Raw genomic sequence first — 18,001 nt, forward strand, 5'->3', positions numbered from 1 at the left:
CTAAATCCCTCTCAGTGAGATGGACACTCAAAACCAAGGCAGGATTTGGGGGGGTTACCATTTTCACCCCTTTGCAGCACTTGGTGGGATGGAGGTGCTGCAGCAGCACCACACTGAGCTCTCCCGGGCTCACCAGGGCCAATTCCCAGCCCAGTCCTGGGAAATCAATGCTCCAAACATTTGTGCACTTGACCCTGGCAAAGAAAAGCTCCTTTCCTTCCCCTTTTCCCAAGATGGTGCTAGTTTTGCTCCTTGTTTTTTTTTTTCTTTACAGACAGTTCCCAATGATTATAATTACCCAAACCTCCCCCAAACAGTAATTAAATCTGCACCTTCTCATATAGAATATATACATATATAATATACATATAATTTATAGAGAAATGACTTTTGTAAACAATATTCCTCTACTCCACAAGGAAGTGGAGTCCAGGGCATAACACAGCTCCAAACATGGAGCTTGGAGAGAACCAGCAGCTTTGTGGGGCAGGTACCACCCCCAGCACCCACTTGTCCCCATTGGGATGGCTCCTGGGTGGGGACAGAACCGGCTGGCTCGGTTTGGGTGGCACCACTTTCAGCTGAAGCAAACTGGTCCGACTGTGAAACCAAACTGGTGCGAGGTGTCGCCGTTGTGGAAGACAGCCAGGTCCCGCAGGGGCAGCAGCCACAGCTCCTCCGTGCTGAACTGGAAGATGGTGTCGGTGATGGAGGACTCGTTGTCCAGCTGAAATGACCACCAGGGACAGCTGAGTGGCACCAAAGCCCTCAGCTGAGGGCCTGGAGCTCCCTTGACTGCTCCTTGATGAACCCAGTCTCCATCTCCAGCCCTTCCTGGCTTTTCCACGGTGGTGACCTCTCCCATGTCCCCCATGTCCCACCCCATCCCTTGCCACATCCCAGGACCAGTGAGCTCATTGGGCCCGAGGAGTGGATGCTCCCCATCCCCATCCACCCGGTGCATCCCAAACCGTGGGGGCTCAAACACCCTCCAAAGGGCTCTCCAAATGCCGGGAAGCTTTTCCAGACACCAAGGCTGCGCAGGGCCGGGCTCACCAGGCAGCCCTGCAGGCTGGCAGCATAGCTGTGATCGCGGGAGTCGGCCAGGAAGCGGATTTCCTTGCGGGGCTGGGGCCGGCCGCGCTCGGGGGTCGCTCTGCAGGAGTACGAGACCTTCTGCGCGGCGCGCTGGCTGTGCAGGCGCAGGAAGCGCAGCTGCACCGGGCTGGCCCCCGAGTATTCCAGCTGCGGGGACAGCGGGACACAAAACTGCGGCGGCTCCTTCGGGGGGCTCTGCTCCCCCCGAGGATAAACCCCGCCAGGGTCCAGCCCCTGCTAAAGCACTGGAGTTCCTGGCAGGAGGAGCTGTCCCATCCCTCTGTGCACAGCCAGGGGAGCTGGCCCACCGCTGCAGGGTGGAATTGGGGTGGAGGTGACCTCCCTGACCTCACCCCTGTGTCCCCCTGGCTGTTCCAGCCGGGCACTCACCAGGAAGCCCCCGGGCAGGGTGCTGAACCACTCAAAGGTGTTCTCAGAGCTGTAGGTGCTCAGCCAAGCCTTGATGGGGACCTGAGGGGAGCAGGGACAATTGTCAGGCTGTCCCAGCAGGGGATAGTGGCACTGACAGGACAAGGAGCCAGCACCGAGCCTGTGTGTGCTGTCCCTGCAGCCTGGCACACATCGTGACCAGGATCCTCATTCCAGAGTGCTCCAACAGCTCCCTGGGCACCACAGCAAGGGACTGGTCACCACAGCAAGGGACTGGTCACCACAGCAAGGGACTGGTCACCACAGTGAGGGACTGGCCACCACAGCAAGGGACTGGTCACCACAGTGAGGGACTGGCCACCACAGTGAGGGACTGGTCATTTTGTCCCTCTCCAGCCCCACCAACCCTTGTCCCCATCCACCCTGAGGGGTCCCTCGGGGCTGAAGCTGCCCCATAAAAGCCCCCCCGTACCTGGTTGTGGACAGGGGCTATGCAGGTCTCCCCCCCAGCTGTGAAGTTGCAGAAGGCCAGCAGTGCATCCTGGGGGCTGCCCTGGTTGGGGTCGATGTAGTATTGCCCTGCAGGGAAGAGAGGAGAGCCCCTGGCACCCAGGTTTGGCACAGGGACGGTGTCACACAGTGCCATCCCACCCCAGCTGGTGGCCTGGCCCATTTCTCCAGGGATGTTCACAAACCCCATCTGACCTCCTCCCCCCAAACCCTTACTCCCTCTTTATTTCAAAGAGCTGCCTGTCCCTTCACAGGCTCTGGAGACCAGGCCAGGCCCTGGGGGGCCCCCATGCCCCTGGTACCGTCGGGCAGGCCGGGGTGGGCCAGCAGCAGCTCCTTGCAGGTGGTGGCCGGGTTGGTTTTGGTGCCATTGGGATGCTCCACGAGGGCTTGGAGCTCCCGGCTCAGGGTGTCCAGCAGAGCCCAGACCACGGTGTAATTCAGGTGGTTGGAGGAATAAATGAGGTGCTGAAAGAAAAAGGAGGGGATATCACCAAGCTGACCACAGATCCCCCCACCAGGAGCATCATCAGGTGCTGAGGAAGGGGATGGGATGTGGAGGGGACAAGGACAAGTGTGGGGGGAGAGGGAGTAGCTGGATCTTCTTGGTCCAGGCACACAGGGGACCTCAGAAGCAGCAGGGCATGGGACAGCACCACTGGGAGCCCCTTCCCTCCTGGCCAAAGGTCACTCACCTGCAGCTCCTCCTGGGACAGCACCAGTGCAGGCCCGCTGGGACCGGGGGGGCCAGCCAGACCCTGGGGGACAATGACAGTGCTGCTGGCACTGGCTGCTGCCCACAAACCCCTCAGCAGCTCCTCCACCAGTGCCAGCAGCTGGACATCCCCATGGAATGCCAGCATGGCAGGGCCTCACTGCATGTTTGGGGGAGTGAGGAACCCAGATTTTGGGATGAGGGGCGTCGGTGGCTCTGCTTACCGGCATTCCCGGTGTGCCCCTGGGGCCTGGCAGGCCCGGGAAGCCTCTGAGCCCCTGCCAAAGGAGGAGGTGGAGAAGGGAAGGAGAGCAAGGTGGGAGATGCTGCTGTGCTGAGCTGCACCCCTGAAGTGGGACGGAGGGGAGGGGTCCCATGGCAGGGCTGATCCCACTCCAGCTGCTCCCCACTACTTACTTTGGGTCCAGACAAGCCCTGGAAGGAAAGGACAAGACCAGGATGAGAGGGGGGCGGGTGGGATCAAAGCTGCACCCTTGTGGGGCCAGGAGTGAACCCCAAACCTGCAGCAGGGGGAAGGACTCACCGGTGTCCCGGGGATTCCAGGGTGTCCCCGTGGGCCAGGGGGTCCAGTGTCACCCTGCAAGGACACCAGAGCAGCTCAGGGTGCTGCACAGCACATCCCCCAGCCCTGCATCCTTCTACAAGCCAGCCTCTTCCCCGAGTGGATTTTATATGGAAAAGTAAGAAATTCACCCCAAATACTCATTTCAGACCCTGACATCCCTTTCACCCTGCCCTTACCTGCTTTCCCTTGGGTCCTGGCCTCCCAGGAATACCGTGGGGTCCTGGCTTGCCCTGGGAAATGTGGCAGGATGTCACACACGGTGACAAGGGACCCAGGGGGGACAAAGAAGAGCCAAACCTGTCACACACCTTGAAGCCATCGTCCCCTTGCTGGCCAAGGTCACCCTTGCTGCCCTTCTCGCCCTAGGAGAGAGTCAGGGAGAGCTTTGGTGGCAAAGGGAAGGACAGATCCCTCAGGACACCAGTGTGGGTAGGGAACCTCCCACTTATGGCTGGCTGCAAAATTTCTGGAGCAAAATCCCCAAACAGCCATCCTTTGGATTCCATAGAATTCACTGCAGCCACATTGCTGGGCACAGAGGCAGCAGGAGGCATGATCAGCTCCAAACTGAAAGGATCATCCCAGACTAAAAAAATCTCTCAGGAAAACCTTGGAAGTTGTCAGGAAGCACTTGGAGAGAATAAAGAAGATTCTTGGTGTGCTGAAACCAGAAGCAGGGGAAAAATCCCAGCACAGCCTCCCCTCTACCTGCTCTCCCAGGAGCTGCTCACAATAAATAAAGTTTTAATAAATTTAAGGTTTCATTTTCCTGAAGGCTCTGAACAGATCCCCATCACCAGGGACTGCTTGATACTCTTATTTATGGCCATGGGGCTGAGGGATGGGATGGGATGGGATGGGATGGGATGGGATGGGATGGGATATTTGGGTTGTGCTCAGCTCCTCCAGCCAAGGCTGGTCCCATCAGGAATGGCACAAGGGAGGTTCAGCTCGTGCTGCATCAGCATCAATGCTGACAGCAGGGATTAAAAGGCTCCACACTGCTGCTTGCAACTCCAGGAGGATGGAAAAGCTGGAAAAGGACTGGATTTGGGAGATAATCTGAATCTTCCAGCACCTGGGGACAGGGTGGCCAATCCCCAGAGAAGGATGGTGCAGATATCAGGGTTCAAAAAGAGGGGAATTAGGGGTGGCATTCAGCAAATTAAATGCCCAGTGTCCCTGCTGAGCCTGGCACATGTCTCCTACCTTGTGTCCTTTGGGTCCAGGGTCTCCTTTGATGCCCTTCAGCCCCGGGATGCCCTAAGAGAGAAACATGGAACTGCTGAGCTGCTCCTGCCAGCCCCTGGCAAGGAGGGATCTCCTCACCCCTGAGGACTCTGAGGTTTTCAGGCAGTTTTAGGAACTTTAATGCATTTTCTCATCATTTCTTTGATTTTTGCTTTTAGGGGGATCCCTCAGCAAAGCCCATTAAAAATGCACTGGAAGTGCTTTGGCTGGCTGAAGTGAAGTTGCCAAAGTTGGGCTTTTTTATTTTAAGCAAGAAAGCAAGCATTTTCTATTAATTCAAATAAATATTTGAATCCTTTTTGCTGGCTGCAGTTTGTCCCTCCAGCCATGACAGCTCTCTGGGAAGGTTGGCACAGTCCCACCAGTGCTCAGCACTGCCTGGCATCAGACATATGCCTGAAAAGAAGGGTTTGACCTCCAGAACCACATTTTGGGAATGATGTGATTTGTCTGACTGCACACACCCTCCTGGGATGTTAATTAGGGAGGAGAAGACAGGAGGAGATGGATGAACCACTTAAAAACTTCCCTCATTTTAAACAGGTCCCTGCAGAGCTGGGTGACACAGTGGGGTCAAACAGAGAGCAGCCAGCACCCCAAACCCCACACTGATACTCACATAGGGTCCCTGGGGGCCTTGGGGTCCTGGAAGTCCTTTGTCACCTGGGTAGCCCTGAAATGCAAAGGGAGAAGCCCTGGCTGTGCCCAGGGTGATGCTCCAGGGCAGGGAGAGCAGCCCACGGGGGCTGTGGGTGTGGGAGATGCCCTTGTTGGGCTGGGAGGCTCTGGGGGGACAGAGCTCTCAGTTATCATGGTTAATTCTTTTCTAACCCGGGGTTCAGGCAGGTGGGAGCACCCCCAAACCGCCAGGGGGGCAAGGCAGCATCACAAAGCCACCTACCTTGTGTCCCCAGGGACCCCGTGGGGGCTGCTGGCCCATCTTGCCTCGCTTGCCCTAGGGACCACAGAGGAAAGACTCACAAACTGATCCAGACACCCCTCACCCCTCCAGGATCCCCCCTCCAGGGATTCTGAGCCCCCAGAAAATGGGACCCCCCTGCTCCCCACTCCCTGCCACCCTCCACGGGGACAGCAGTGCCACTTACCCGTCTGCCAGCTTCTCCTGGGACCCCTGGGTCCCCTTCCTGCCCTGGGTCACCCTGGGGGAGGAAGAGATGGGGGATGTGGGTCTCCAACAGCTCAGCCACATCCCAGGACTGGGGAGGAGGAGCTGCTGCCTGCATGGAGATGGGGACAGAGCCCACCAGGCCCTGGGGGATTCTGGAGATGGGCACCAAGAGCTGAGAGCCCGTGCCCCCCCAGGGCCACCTGAGCCAGGCTGGAGGCAGGATCTGCCAGTCCCTCACCCAAAAACCAGCCCAAGGGCACCCTGTGTTTGCCAGGTGAGGAAAAACAGGTCCCCCTGGTCAATTCCCAGTTTTCTCTCCATGGTGCCCAATGGGATTGACCAGCTCAGGCTTGCCCACCCCATGCCCACTCAGGTGCCATCCCCAGGGGAGGATTTTGGGGGTACCTTATCTCCTTTGCGGCCTTTCCATCCTTTAGGACCAGCTTGTCCAGGAGACCCCTAAAACCCCAAAGGAGAAGGAAACCCCTCTGTGAGGACGCTGTGCCAGGGATGCCTCTCCTGGATCCCCCCCCTGCCTTGCCCCAGTGTGCACAGGAGGATGCTCGGAGCTGGAATCTTCCCTTTGGGATTTTCCCTCTCTCTGGAGCAGGCTGGGCAGAAGGGGGCTGTGGGAGGGTTCAACAGGAGCAGGAGATGGTGCCTGCATTGGACTTGGACACATCAGGAGATGCCAGCATCCCACAGCCTCTTTCAGGGAGAGCTGCCACGGGTCCATCCCACTCCTCACCATTTGTCCTGGTTTTCCTGGCTTGCCTGGCTCCCCTTTTGCACCCACCAGGCCCTAAGAAGGAAAACACAATTCCAGGCAAATCCAAAACTTTGGGTTATTCACCCAAATCCCAGGCAGGCTGTCAGAGGGACACAGATGTGGGAGGCTGGAAAAGCTGAGCAGGGAATGGGGCAGAGAGGAGCCTGCTCACCTCGGTGCCACTCAGACCAGTGACTCCAGCTTCACCCGGTGGCCCGAGAGTCCCCTGGGTTCATTTGGGGACAAAACATGAGGCTGGCACCAGGGGAAGGCAGGAGGGCACAGCTGGGGCTGTTGTCCCCAGGGACAGGGATGTCCCCTGCCTGTCCCCATGGAGCAGAGGTGTTACCTGCCGGCCTGGCTGGCCCTTGGTGCCCGTCACTCCTCTGGCTCCCTCATGCCCGGTGTAGCCCCGGAGCCCAGGGGCACCTGCCAGCCCCTGAGCCCCCTGCGAGCCCTGCAGGGCACAGAGATGGGGACACTGCTCACCCCCATCCCCTGCAGGGCCCGAGCAGCCACCCCTGAGGGGCTTCAGCTGCGCTGAGCTTTGCAAATCCCCCTGGAGATTATTCCACAGCAAATGCCCCTGGAATTTATTCCACACCAAATCCCCCTGGAGTTTATTCCACACCAAATCCCCCTGGAGATTATTCCACAGCAAATGCCCCTGGAATTTATTCCACACCAAATCCCCCTAGAGTTTATTCCACAGCAAATGCCCCTGGAGTTTATTCCACAGCAAATGACCCTGGAGTTTATTCCACACCAAATCCCCCTGGAGTTTATTCCACAGCAAATGACCCTGGAGTGTATCCCACAGCCTGACCTCTTCCAGCACATCACCCAAGCTAAAGGCTCAGAGCAACCTGGTCTGTGGGAGGTGTCCCTGCTCACGGCAGGGGATGGAATCCATTGAGCTTTGAGGTCCCTTCCAACCCAAACCAGTCTGGGATTCCCTAAGGTCACATCTTGCCTGGGCAGAGCAGCCCTGCAACGTGGGAAAACTGGGATGCACGTGGGATTTGTCCTGCAGCTGAGCTCAGGGCAGCCATAACACATCTGGGGGCTCTCTGTCATGACCATAATCCCCATCCTGGGGCACCTCAAGTGTTCCAGGCACTGGGCAGCTCCCAGAGCCCCATGGATACCTGCAGATCTGTCCCAAGCAGGGGGAAATCCAGAGCCCTGGAGCTGCCTCAGGCAGATTCCAGCAGCCAAGTGTTACCTGTGCAACAGCCCTGGCACTTTGGCACGGCTTTTAACAGCTCTATTAAAATTCCTTTAGGGAGCTTTAGCTGTGGGAAATCCAAGGAAGCAGTGACTCAGTTCCAAGGCAGGAGCTGGGAGCCATGGCCAGGCTGGCAGAGCTCACTTTGCAGCCACCCCCAGGGTGAGACACATCCCAAAACGCCACCAAACCTCTTTCCCAGGGGAAATTTTTATGGGCAGAGCTGCTACTCACCACTGGGCCGGGCTTGCCACTATCTCCCTTTGCTCCATCATCTCCAGCCAGTCCCTGTGGGGACATTGGGGGGTCAGAAAAACCCCCTTACACCGTGACCTTCACCTCTGTGGGGGCTTGGAGCATCCTGTCCCACATCCCAAGCTCAGTTGGCCAAGACAGCACTGGGAACCTCGTGGGAGTGAACAGGATTCAGCAGCAGGAACAGGTTTTCCATGAGGCTCCCCTCATGGGTGCTGGAAAGGGTCTGATATTTGGGGTTTAGGCACTGGGAGTTTGGGGTTTTAGGGTCCCGGGAGCCAGTGCTGAGGTATGAGGTGTTAAATAAACCCCCTCCTCATTTCTGAGCCCCCTGACCTGGCCACTGAAGGGACAATAAATCCTTTGGGTTCTACTGGAAAGGGAAGAGCTGGAGAAGCCTTTGGCAATTCCCAGCTCTGCAACATTGCAGGCATCAGTACCTCGAATCCTGCAGCCCCAGCAGGTCCATCCACACCTCGTGGTCCTGGATCTCCCTGGGGAAAGGAGGGAAAACTGCTCTGTCCATGGAAAAACCCTTCCCTGCCTTGCTGGCTTTGGATCGCAGGCAACAAGGCAAGGGGGGTCCCATGGCAGGTCCCCTGTCACCAGCCTGCCCAGGACATCCATGCAGCCATTCCCACCAGGAAAGCTTGGGAAGAGGCCAGAAAAGGGAGTTTCACCCAGAGATGAAGGCTTGGAGCCATCATCCCTCCATACCTTCTGTCCCTCGGGACCATCGAGCCCAGGAGGACCCCGCAGTCCTGTCCCCCCCTGTTCAGGGCACAAGCAGAGGAGCCCGGGTCACTCAGCCCTGCCCAGCCACACAAATGTCCCCTCACCAGGTCTGGGACAGAGATGGGCCCTGCCCAGTGCTCCCAGTCACACAAATGTCCCCCCACCACACCCATGACAGGTTGAAAGGGGAGAGGGGACATGATCTGACTTACAAACCATCCTCTGGCTCCAGCAGGTCCTGCAGCTCCGGTGACACCGCCCTGGCCCTGGCACAGAGGCAGACGTGTTCCCAGCCTGGCATTACCCCAAACTGCCCCACAAACCCAAACCACCCTTTCGTGCCAACAAGACCCAATTTTGGTGTCATGCCTGTGAGACATGAAACTCCCTAATTATGGAGATTTGACAATTCCTAGGACTTTCTGAATCTCCCAGAGCCCAGTTTCCCACCAGGGGTGTGTCCCCCCCTTGGCACCCATCACCCAGGGACACACATCACTTTGGGGACACTGGAGGGTGAGCCCAGCCCCAGCTGTACTTGCCAGCAAACCTTCTCGGCCCTTCTCTCCCTTCTGGCCTTTCCCTCCAATTTCCCCCATGGCAGCTCCTGGACCAGGAATTCCAGGAAGGCCCCTGGGGCCAGCATTGCCCTGCTCAGGGATGGAGACAAGTGTCACCACAAAGAGGGAAAAGTAACAGCAATAAATGAGTTTCTGCACTGAGTGAGCTGTGTCACCCTCTGGTGCCACCGAGAGCAGGTCACCCTGGAGTGCTCCTCAGCCATGGGGACACCCCCGTCCTGCTCTGTCCCCACCATGGAGCAGCCGAGGTTGAGCAGCAGAGCCAGGGGTTTCCCCGAGGTGCTGGAAAGAGGGACAGAGTTAGAGACACCCCTCACCTTCCGTCCCCGCAGTCCTGGCTCACCCGGGTCTCCAATGTCACCAGTGTCACCCTGCCCAGGCAGAAATGCCCACATCAGACACAGCAGCTGCTCCCCAGCCCCATCACAGGGCGGGCTAAAAGCTGGCTTTGATTTCCACGGGCTTTTCCACCCTCCCCTGGCTGGGATTTCGATGCTGGGTAAAGCACACCCTCACCTCCTGTGCCAGGAGATCACCCCAGCTGTGACCCTGCTACCCCAAAAGTGAGTGGGGACAAAATGCTGAGCACACCTAGCCCAGCATGGGGACCCCAAAACATCAACCCCCAGTTCCATGGGAGCATCCCGGGCTCTGTGGGGCAAAGCCATGGCATGGACAGAGTGCAGAGGCAGCACCATTGCCATTGCCACTCCCTGTGGGGACAATCCCACACGTACCTCCTTGCCTTGCATCCCAGGCCGTCCCGGTGGCCCCTCTGTCCCCTCGTCCCCTGGCTCCCCAGGGCTCCCTCTGATGCCTGGAGCTCCACGGGTTCCTGCCTCTCCCTGGACAGGATGAAGATGACCAGAATGATTCTTGGCTGCTTTTTCCAGCTGAGCCTGGCTCTGTCCTCCATGGTTTCCCATAGTGGGAAAACCCCACTTTTCTTATGGGACCCCTCTGCCATGTCCAGAAATGTCAATTCCCATGCATGAGGGTGCTGGGGAGGGTTTCAAACACCTCCCATGCATTCAGATGACCCTGTAGGAGCCCAGCCCCACCCCAGCACCCACCTGCTCACCCTTGGGCCCCCGCTGACCCTCTGCTCCTGGTGGTCCTGGTGGTCCCTGCAGAGGAAAGACAAGCCCAGCCCTAGCACAGCTCATTGACCCGGCTTTAACCTTCTGGCTTTTTTGAGGATCAGCAGCCTCATCCCATCCTTTCCCATCCTTGGAACAGGGAGCTGGGGAGGGGGAGGCTGGAGCAGCCCCATCAGGGTGGGGACACAGTTCCCTGTGTTGTACCTGCTCCCCATCCAGCCCACGGACTCCGGCTCCCCCGGGATCTCCCACCTCACCCTGCAGAGGACACAAAAGCAGGACAAGCAGCCGTGCTGCTTCTGTCTCTGCAGCTCTCTGAGATGTAAATCCCCATCCCACAGGGATGGGAGCAGCCCTGGGGAGGTCAGTGGGGTGAGCCCGAGGCTCTGGGCAGCTCCCAGGGAAACCAAATCCTCTCCTCTGTCCTCACCTTCTCTCCTCTCATCCCTGCAGGCCCTTTGTATCCATGTGGACCTTCCCGGCCCTGAGAACAAACATCTCACATCAGCAGAGAGGCTCGGCCGAACTCAGGAGCCTTTGCAGCTCCTGAGCAGGGTCTGGGATGTCCTGACACATCACACGGGAAGAGAATCCACACTCCAGCTCCTCAATCCCCCTGCAACAGCTTTCCTTTTCCTTCCCTTCCTGCAGGTGCTTTAGGGAGATTCCCCAAAGGTGCTGCTGCAGCAAATCCTTAATCCCTGTCCCCTGTGAGAGGATCAGTGGAGGGGTGCCAGCAGCACTCACCGGGTACCCGGCCGGGCCAGCAGCACCAGCTGCTCCAGGAGCTCCTCTTTCTCCACCCAAGCCAGGCTTCCCGGGAATGCCATCCTGCCCTCTCGTGCCAGGAACACCCTGCAAGGCCAAAAAGCCCCTTAGCCCCCAAAACCACAGCTCTGGGGGGCTAAGACAAGGAAAGCCCCGTGGCTGATACAGCTGAGTCACCTCGGGGTCCAAAGGTGCCCATCCCTGGAGGTGTAGGACATTGGTGTCCCCACTTGTCACCACCCACACACAGGGTTTGGGGTGTTCCCTGCCCCACAACCACCCCAGGGATGAGGATGCCCTGAAGTGGGCACCAATGTCCACCCTGTGGGACATCACCCCAGCCCAGCAAGGTGCAGCTCTGCACTTACAGGCAGCCCTGGGAGCCCTCGAGGTCCTGGGTCACCTGTTCTGCCCTGGGAAAAGAAGGATGTTCAGCAATGTGTCCATGGAATGGGGAACCAGGGAACTGGGATCAGGGTGAGGCTTTGCTCAGAGAAATCCCCATATCTTGGGACCAGTGGTGTCTGTGCAGCATCAGGACAGAGCCCAGGCAGCAGGGAGTGGGACCAGGGTCCTGCCTGCTCCCAAAAGGGGTTTGGGATGGATCCATGCTGCAGGCAGCTCAGGGGGTGTGTGCAGGTCACACATCCATGCAGAGGGATCGGAGCAGCAGGAATACAGGGAGCAGGGAGAGCCCTACCTGGGAGCCAGGAGCACCACGAGGACCAGGGGGACCTGGCAGGGCCTGGGGGACAGGAGCACCATCAGTGACACAGCCCTGGCTGAGCCCCCTCCCAGTTTAACTGCAAGACTGGCAAAAGTTCCCCATGGAAAAGATTTCCTGTTTTCTCCACTTCCAGCCCAGCACAGAAAACTTGCTTGGTGATTTCCAGGGGGCTGGAGCTGCCAGAACAGCAGCAAACAGTGCTTACCTTTGGACCAGCTTTTCCTGGAAATCCTGGTGGGCCTTGAGCTCCCCTTTCTCCCTGTTGGGAGGTAAGAAAGATTTCCTTTCCTCTGTACGTTTTAATGCAAAAACCTCTTTAAAAAGCACAACAAAACAGACAAAAAGCAGCTCTTAGAACAATCCAGAGGTGTTCAGGCAGAGGAGGTGCTGGACTGCCAATGGTTCACCTGCTGTGGGAGACAGATCCAGCTGTTCTCCTCCCACCGTGGCTGATGGAGGTTGTGGACACCTCCAAACCCATCCACTGGGTTCAAAACTCTTCCCAAAAATGCTTCCAATGCTTCCAGGGCTGGAGTGGGTGTCCCATCCTTACCTTGTCTCCCCTGCGTCCCAACCTCCCGCGGTCTCCAGCAGGTCCTGGATAGCCCTGGGAAGAGCTGGGGGTTAGGGGGCAGCTGGGGCTGCCTGGCTTCTCTGGATTTTTGGGAGAAGGTGGCTGAGGGAAAGGCAGGAACCCTGGGAGGATGGTGAGTGCCCAGCTGGAGGCTGCTGCAGCCTCCTCCCAGTCTGGCCACCACCATGTCCCCTCCGTGTCCCCTCCATCACTTACATAGGTGCCCACAGGTCCTTGTGGCCCCTCCAGGCCAGGCTTCCCAGGCAGCCCCTGCCAGGCAAAACAATGGAATTAGCAAACCCCCATTCCCCATGCATCAGGCACCCTCCCTTCCTCAGTGATCCCATGGGATGTGAGGAGCCCTCGGGCTGAGTCCATGGGATTCCCCCCAGGTCTCCCCATGGCAGCCCAGAGCCTCTGAGGGCTGTTCACCATCATCATTCCCCCAACCAGCCCCCCTAACCCCAGTTCTCACCTTTGGGCCCAAGGAACCCGGGTCTCCATCAGGTCCAGGCTTTCCTGAAGAGCCCTTTGGGATGATTAGGGGAGGTGTCAGTTAAAGGCTGAGAGGAGAGGAGCCCCACCGAGCCCCCACTGCTGCCCCTGAGCTCGTGGCCAGGGGTCACCTGGGGCCAGCAGGGTCACGGGGGGCAAACTCAGCCATTGTGGCTGGTCCTGCTGGCTCCTGCACACCGACCCCAATGGCTGGCAGGGCTGTCACCAGGGAAGGGGACAATCCTTGCTCTCAACATCATCACCATGCCAAGTTCTCAGGGAGGAGCTGTTCCAGCTGCAGGAGCTGTTCCAGGTCTCCATCCCACATCACTGAGCTGGAAGGGACCCACCAGGATCCCCCAGGGCAGCCCCTGTCCCTGCCCAGACCCCCCAACAATCCCAGCCTGTCCATCCCTGGCAGCGCTGTCCAAACGCTCCTGGAGCTCTGGCAGCCTCGGGGCCGTGCCCATTCCCTGGGGAGCCTGGGCAGTGCCCAGCACCCTCCCTCTGAACCTGTGCCACCCTCTGCCACTGGGATCTCCTCCCAGGACCCAGAGCCAGCTCCTGCTCAGCCATGGAGGGGTTCCCATGAGCTGCCATGGCCCATGGATACCCTGCTAGGCTCAGCAAGGCTGCTCAGTTCCTGGAGCAGGCTGATTCCTTGGGGGAATGATTCTGCTCTTCCCTAGCCCCAGCTACTTCCACCACTGAGGCTTTTTAATGTCTTTTATCAACCAGGTAGATCAGGTCCTACAGATGCCCTGATTGCCAAGGAAAGTCACACATTCCCCACCAGCAGCACCAGCCCCACTGACATCCCACCCAGAAAAACACACAGTTCATGCAAAGGAACGTTATTTCTCCTTACTATGGATCCAGGAGTTCCAGCATGCCCACGGCCCCCTGGCAAACCAGCAAATCCCTGGAGGAAAGGGCAGCAGAGGAGCCATGGAGGGAAGGCAGGAGAGGAGGATGGAGAGACTCAGCCCCTGGTTTGAGCCCCACACAAAGGACGGGTAAAGGGCCCAGCCTGGTCAAGGCAGCACTGGGGCTTTTCCTTAAAATCCAACTCCTGGATTCCTCATGGAATCACTACAGCTGTGTGGGGACACACACAGCATCCACTCGTGCCCTCAGACACTGTGTGTGATGCTGGCAGCACTCAGGTGTGTCTCTTACCCAGTTTTCATCCTCTCTTTTGAGGGAAGTGCCAGATTTTTATTTTTTAATTATTTTTTTAGATTTCAGAGTGAAGATAAATATATGAAATCTTGCAGTAGGGAACGCCTGCTGCCAGCCCCGGTCTTGCTGCTGGATCTGTTCAGGATAGCAGTGCCAGGGAAATCCCACTGCCCTGTTCCCAATCCTTCCCCCCTCAGCAGGATTCCCAGAGGAGCATGTCCATCCTATGGACATGCTTTGGGGGCACATTCCCAAAGGGATAAAGCTGAGCAGAGGGATGGAAAGCCAGAAATCAGCTCTACTCACCAGTGGTCCCCTCCTGCCTGGGCTGCCCAAGATCCCTGGGTGGCCCTGCAGGACGAGGATGAGGATGGGGAGGCAGAACAGCCTCTCCCAGTCCCCATCATGGCAAAGTCCATGGTATCAAGGCTTGTCCCACGTGGCCATGGGGACGGGAAGTTGGGAAGTGTCCCCATTGATGTACCAAGCTCTTGTCCCACACAGCCACAGGGATGGGAGGTTGGGAAGTGTCCCCATGGGCACAGCTGTCCCTGTCCCCATGCCAGCCCCCTGTCCCCAGCCAAGTACAGATGTAGGATGGGAACCTGTGTACCAGGCTTTCCTTCTGTGCCCTCTGCTCCTGGCACGCCCCGCGAGCCCTGCAAGGAGAGTTTTGTCTCAGGGTGACCCCACCAAGGGCTCCTCTGGCCCCAGAGCCTCCCTGCAGGGTGACAGTGTGCGACATCAGTGGTGGCACTGCCTGGCCTGTGTGGAGCTGTGTGTTCCTCAGTGCACAGCTCGTCCCACACAGTTTCTGCAGATCCCCCTGCTCCGCCCCACCTTGGCATGGGAAAAAACACCCGTGTGGGAGGGAAGCTGTTTTCACCAGGAACACCTCGGCTGGGTTTTCCCTCCTCCTGCCCCAGCTGTTTATTCCGGGCTCCTTCACCAGCCACAGCCCCAAATAACAGAGCTGCCTTATAAAGTTCTTTCCTGGAATTTTCTGTGCTCAGCGTTCTGGAGGAAGTCGTGCTGTTGGGCAGGTGGTTTGTCAAAATGTAACATGCCACAGCCTGAGCTGCTCATCCCCAACTTCTCCTGTCCAAATTCCCGACCCTCTGATCTGGCCACATCCCAGGATGCTGCTCCCATGTCTCAGAGCTGACAGCTCCACATGGCAGCACAGGGATGTGGGATATCCTCTACTTACAGGCAGTCCAGGGACTCCAACCAGCCCACGCTGCCCCACACGGCCCTGGAAAACACCAGGAATCACAAAACCATCCATCTGCCAGCAGCAAAGCTGCAGGTTTGGAGGAAAATCTTGTTCCTGAAGGATGTGCTCTGCCCCAGCACATGCCAAGCCAAGCAAGGGGTGTTTCAACCCAGGGTTGTTTCAATCCCCCACAGCCAAAGATGCTCCAAGATCCAGCCCCAAACTCCAGCACCCCATCATTTACCCGGGCTCCCCGGGGTCCTGGGCTTCCCTTGGGGCCATCAGGTCCTTGGCATCCCTAAAATGCACACAGAGGAGAACACAGACATTGCAAATCTATAGGGCAGGTCAGGGGGATGCCATGCACAGGGAGGGGACCGAGAGGCTGGAGACCCTCCCAGGATGGTGTCCCTGGGTCCCAGGGTGGGCACGTCCCTGTTTTCCACGCAAGGAAGTGGGCAGCCCGTGGGGAAGCAGCAAATTCTGGTGCTGACCTTGGGTCCCTCGCTGCTGTTCAGCCCTGCAGGGCCAATCTGACCTTCTTCTCCCTGCCAGGAGAGAGGGGAGGAATCATCCAGGGAAATCCTCATCAGCCTCTGATCCTGAGGGAGTCACCAGCCTGCTGCTGGTGGAGGGAAAATCACTGCGAGTGTGACCAGAGGTGACATTAATAAATGTCACCAGTTGATCTTTGGTGGGAATGGGGACTTCCCCCATCTCACAGGGTTAAAAAAACAGGCAGAAAGAAAAATCTCCACAGTTTGGTGTGGCCCAAAGTGACACAGTTGGATGTTTTTGTTTCCTGGTGGACAAATTAAAGGCAATTCCAAGGACTGCAGTGCCAAGGCTCCTGCCTGCTCCAGCCCCTGTGCCAGCAGCGCTGCCTGGGAGGGTGGACAAGGCAGGGAGATGATTCCTGCTGCATCCCCAGCCCCTGGAGAGGTGGGAGGAGCTGTTATTCATCCTGAAGAGCAGAAAAGCACATCCACGAAGGTATCCCAAAAGCTTTGGAGTGGGAGGCCATCCTCTGCAGACTGGAAGGTGGGTGGGAAAATAATCCTCCTTTTCCTGAGAGCTGGGAATCACTACAGAATCACAGCCTGGCCTCAGTTCCCAGCTCAAACACGGATCTGGAGGTGGGTTCAGTCACCCAGACAGCTCTCTCAGAGCACACGCTGCAGGAAAAAGCATTCCCAAAGCTCTGCAGGGCTGCCAGCACAGGCTCCAGGAGCAGGGAGGGGCACAAAATGAGCAATCCATGAACCCTCTGCTCCCAAAAGCTGCAAAGAAGCTGATCCAGAGCAGGGACTCAGCAGGATCCTGCAGAGCTGCTCGGGCTGGGAATCCTCTGCCTGAGGCTGCTCTGGCATCAGTGAAGCCAGCAGTGAATTTTGGGGTGAAGAGGTGTGCAGCAGGCACAGCAAAGCTCGGTCTGGCTGCTGGGGGCTCTGGGCCGAGATGCTGTGAAAGGGATCCCTTAGGAGAGACCCCATAAATCAGCCCTGCCTGCCCCCCTCAGGGCTGTGCCCACGCTGTCACACAGGTCACACATGTGCTCCCCCCAGGACACTCCAGCCCAGCAGTGGCACTCACGTCTGGTCCCCGTGGCCCTGCTGCCCCTCGGGGGCCAGGGAAGCCCTGCAAGCCCCCCTGGCCCCGGGCTCCTGGGGGGCCTTTTGCTCCCTGTGCTCCTCGTGGGCCCTTGGAGGAATAAAACACAGAATGTCACAAAGCAGGGACAGCAATTCCCTGATTCAGAGGCAGGAATTCCCCTGGAGAACCCATCACTGGCAGGGGTGAGCACCCCAAACCCTCCTCCCCAGCATCCCTGGGGCACCAGAAATGGGGAAATGCATTTTTTAAACAGCCAAAGCGAGATGGAGACATGGAGGTTGGTGGGATCAGCACAAAATGAGGTGCCTGGCTGTCACAGTCCCCAAAACCCAGCAGGGTCCTGGGGCAGCCACCCCCACCCACCCCACAGCTGGTGAAGCACATCTGAACACCACAGGGAGCAGCTGGAGGCACCACAGGTTTGGGAATTGGTACCTTGCCTCCTCTGGCTCCCAAATCTCCCTTGGCTCCACCCGGACCTCGGCAGCCCTGCAAGAGCAGCAGCAGTGGAGGTTACACTGAGAAACCCCTGGTGCAAGCTGTGATCTGATTCTGGCACCAAATAAAGGGAATTTTGCCCTGTTCCAGTCAGGGCTTTCCTGCTGGGAGCAGGGACCTGCTGGAGGGAGGCTCCAGGGCTTTTGGGTTCAATCCCCACCAAACCAACCCCAGCACCCCATGCCAGTGCCAGTGCCAGCTCCCAGCTGGTGGTGGCATCTCTGGCACAATGACAAGTGTCTTATCCTCACTGCTGTGTTCCTTAACTCAGGCCAAAGCACTCCCACTTCCCTGAGCCTCCCGAAGGCAGGGGATCCCTTAGGACACTCCCAAGTCTGAAAGCTCCTCTCATTACAGCAAAAGGAGCCTGAGGAGCTCAGCTCTGCCTTCCCAAACAGCTCCAGCTGCCACCTATCAAATATCAAGTCCAAGCACACATAAAGAACAGGGAGCTGCAGCTTTGGGCTGCTCTGCCATGCAGGATCCAAAGCAGGATCCCATGGATGCCATCACTCACCCGCTCTCCTTGGGGGCCTTTTGCACCTGGCAGGCCAAGAAAACCCTTCAGGGGGAGAGAGAG

General features: G+C 58.0%; 1 protein-coding gene across 6 annotated transcripts in view; it reads right to left on the bottom strand.

Annotated features, from left to right (window-relative positions):
• Window positions 1-341: 341 nt before the first annotated feature.
• The window catches only part of LOC106855943 (uncharacterized), a 77,270-nt gene continuing 59,610 nt past the window's right edge, over window positions 342-18,001 (bottom strand). For 2 of the 6 annotated variants that reach the window (XM_088177444.1, XM_088177449.1), the window contains 45 exons: window positions 17,939-17,983; window positions 17,359-17,412; window positions 16,903-17,010; window positions 15,804-15,857; window positions 15,554-15,607; window positions 15,304-15,348; window positions 14,699-14,752; window positions 14,400-14,444; window positions 13,780-13,833; window positions 12,892-12,945; window positions 12,633-12,686; window positions 12,396-12,449; window positions 12,048-12,101; window positions 11,816-11,860; window positions 11,484-11,528; window positions 11,095-11,202; window positions 10,778-10,831; window positions 10,552-10,605; window positions 10,321-10,374; window positions 9,985-10,092; window positions 9,565-9,618; window positions 9,209-9,316; window positions 8,879-8,932; window positions 8,649-8,702; window positions 8,372-8,425; window positions 7,911-7,964; window positions 6,798-6,905; window positions 6,621-6,674; window positions 6,428-6,481; window positions 6,085-6,138; window positions 5,657-5,710; window positions 5,452-5,505; window positions 5,170-5,223; window positions 4,509-4,562; window positions 3,608-3,661; window positions 3,476-3,529; window positions 3,258-3,311; window positions 3,131-3,148; window positions 2,938-2,991; window positions 2,694-2,756; window positions 2,301-2,466; window positions 1,961-2,067; window positions 1,489-1,569; window positions 1,057-1,245; window positions 342-727 (listed from right to left, as the gene is read on the bottom strand). In XM_088177444.1, coding sequence (XP_088033570.1) covers window positions 578-727; window positions 1,057-1,245; window positions 1,489-1,569; window positions 1,961-2,067; window positions 2,301-2,466; window positions 2,694-2,756; window positions 2,938-2,991; window positions 3,131-3,148; window positions 3,258-3,311; window positions 3,476-3,529; window positions 3,608-3,661; window positions 4,509-4,562; window positions 5,170-5,223; window positions 5,452-5,505; window positions 5,657-5,710; window positions 6,085-6,138; window positions 6,428-6,481; window positions 6,621-6,674; window positions 6,798-6,905; window positions 7,911-7,964; window positions 8,372-8,425; window positions 8,649-8,702; window positions 8,879-8,932; window positions 9,209-9,316; window positions 9,565-9,618; window positions 9,985-10,092; window positions 10,321-10,374; window positions 10,552-10,605; window positions 10,778-10,831; window positions 11,095-11,202; window positions 11,484-11,528; window positions 11,816-11,860; window positions 12,048-12,101; window positions 12,396-12,449; window positions 12,633-12,686; window positions 12,892-12,945; window positions 13,780-13,833; window positions 14,400-14,444; window positions 14,699-14,752; window positions 15,304-15,348; window positions 15,554-15,607; window positions 15,804-15,857; window positions 16,903-17,010; window positions 17,359-17,412; window positions 17,939-17,983 — 3,051 coding nt within the window. In that variant the 3' untranslated portion in view covers window positions 342-577. Of the gene's footprint in view, window positions 728-1,056; window positions 1,246-1,488; window positions 1,570-1,960; window positions 2,068-2,300; window positions 2,467-2,693; window positions 2,757-2,937; window positions 2,992-3,130; window positions 3,149-3,257; window positions 3,312-3,475; window positions 3,530-3,607; window positions 3,662-4,508; window positions 4,563-5,169; window positions 5,224-5,451; window positions 5,506-5,656; window positions 5,711-6,084; window positions 6,139-6,427; window positions 6,482-6,620; window positions 6,675-6,797; window positions 6,906-7,910; window positions 7,965-8,371; window positions 8,426-8,648; window positions 8,703-8,878; window positions 8,933-9,208; window positions 9,317-9,564; window positions 9,619-9,984; window positions 10,093-10,320; window positions 10,375-10,551; window positions 10,606-10,777; window positions 10,832-11,094; window positions 11,203-11,483; window positions 11,529-11,815; window positions 11,861-12,047; window positions 12,102-12,395; window positions 12,450-12,632; window positions 12,687-12,891; window positions 12,946-13,779; window positions 13,834-14,399; window positions 14,445-14,698; window positions 14,753-15,303; window positions 15,349-15,553; window positions 15,608-15,803; window positions 15,858-16,902; window positions 17,011-17,358; window positions 17,413-17,938; window positions 17,984-18,001 lie in introns of those variants that run through there. The other 4 variants (XM_088177445.1, XM_088177446.1, XM_088177447.1 and 1 more) reach the window with 4 other exon arrangements.

Source organism: Sturnus vulgaris, chromosome 22, assembly GCF_052056855.1.
Source record: "Sturnus vulgaris isolate bStuVul1 chromosome 22, bStuVul1.hap1, whole genome shotgun sequence".
Lineage (NCBI taxonomy): Eukaryota > Metazoa > Chordata > Aves > Passeriformes > Sturnidae > Sturnus > Sturnus vulgaris.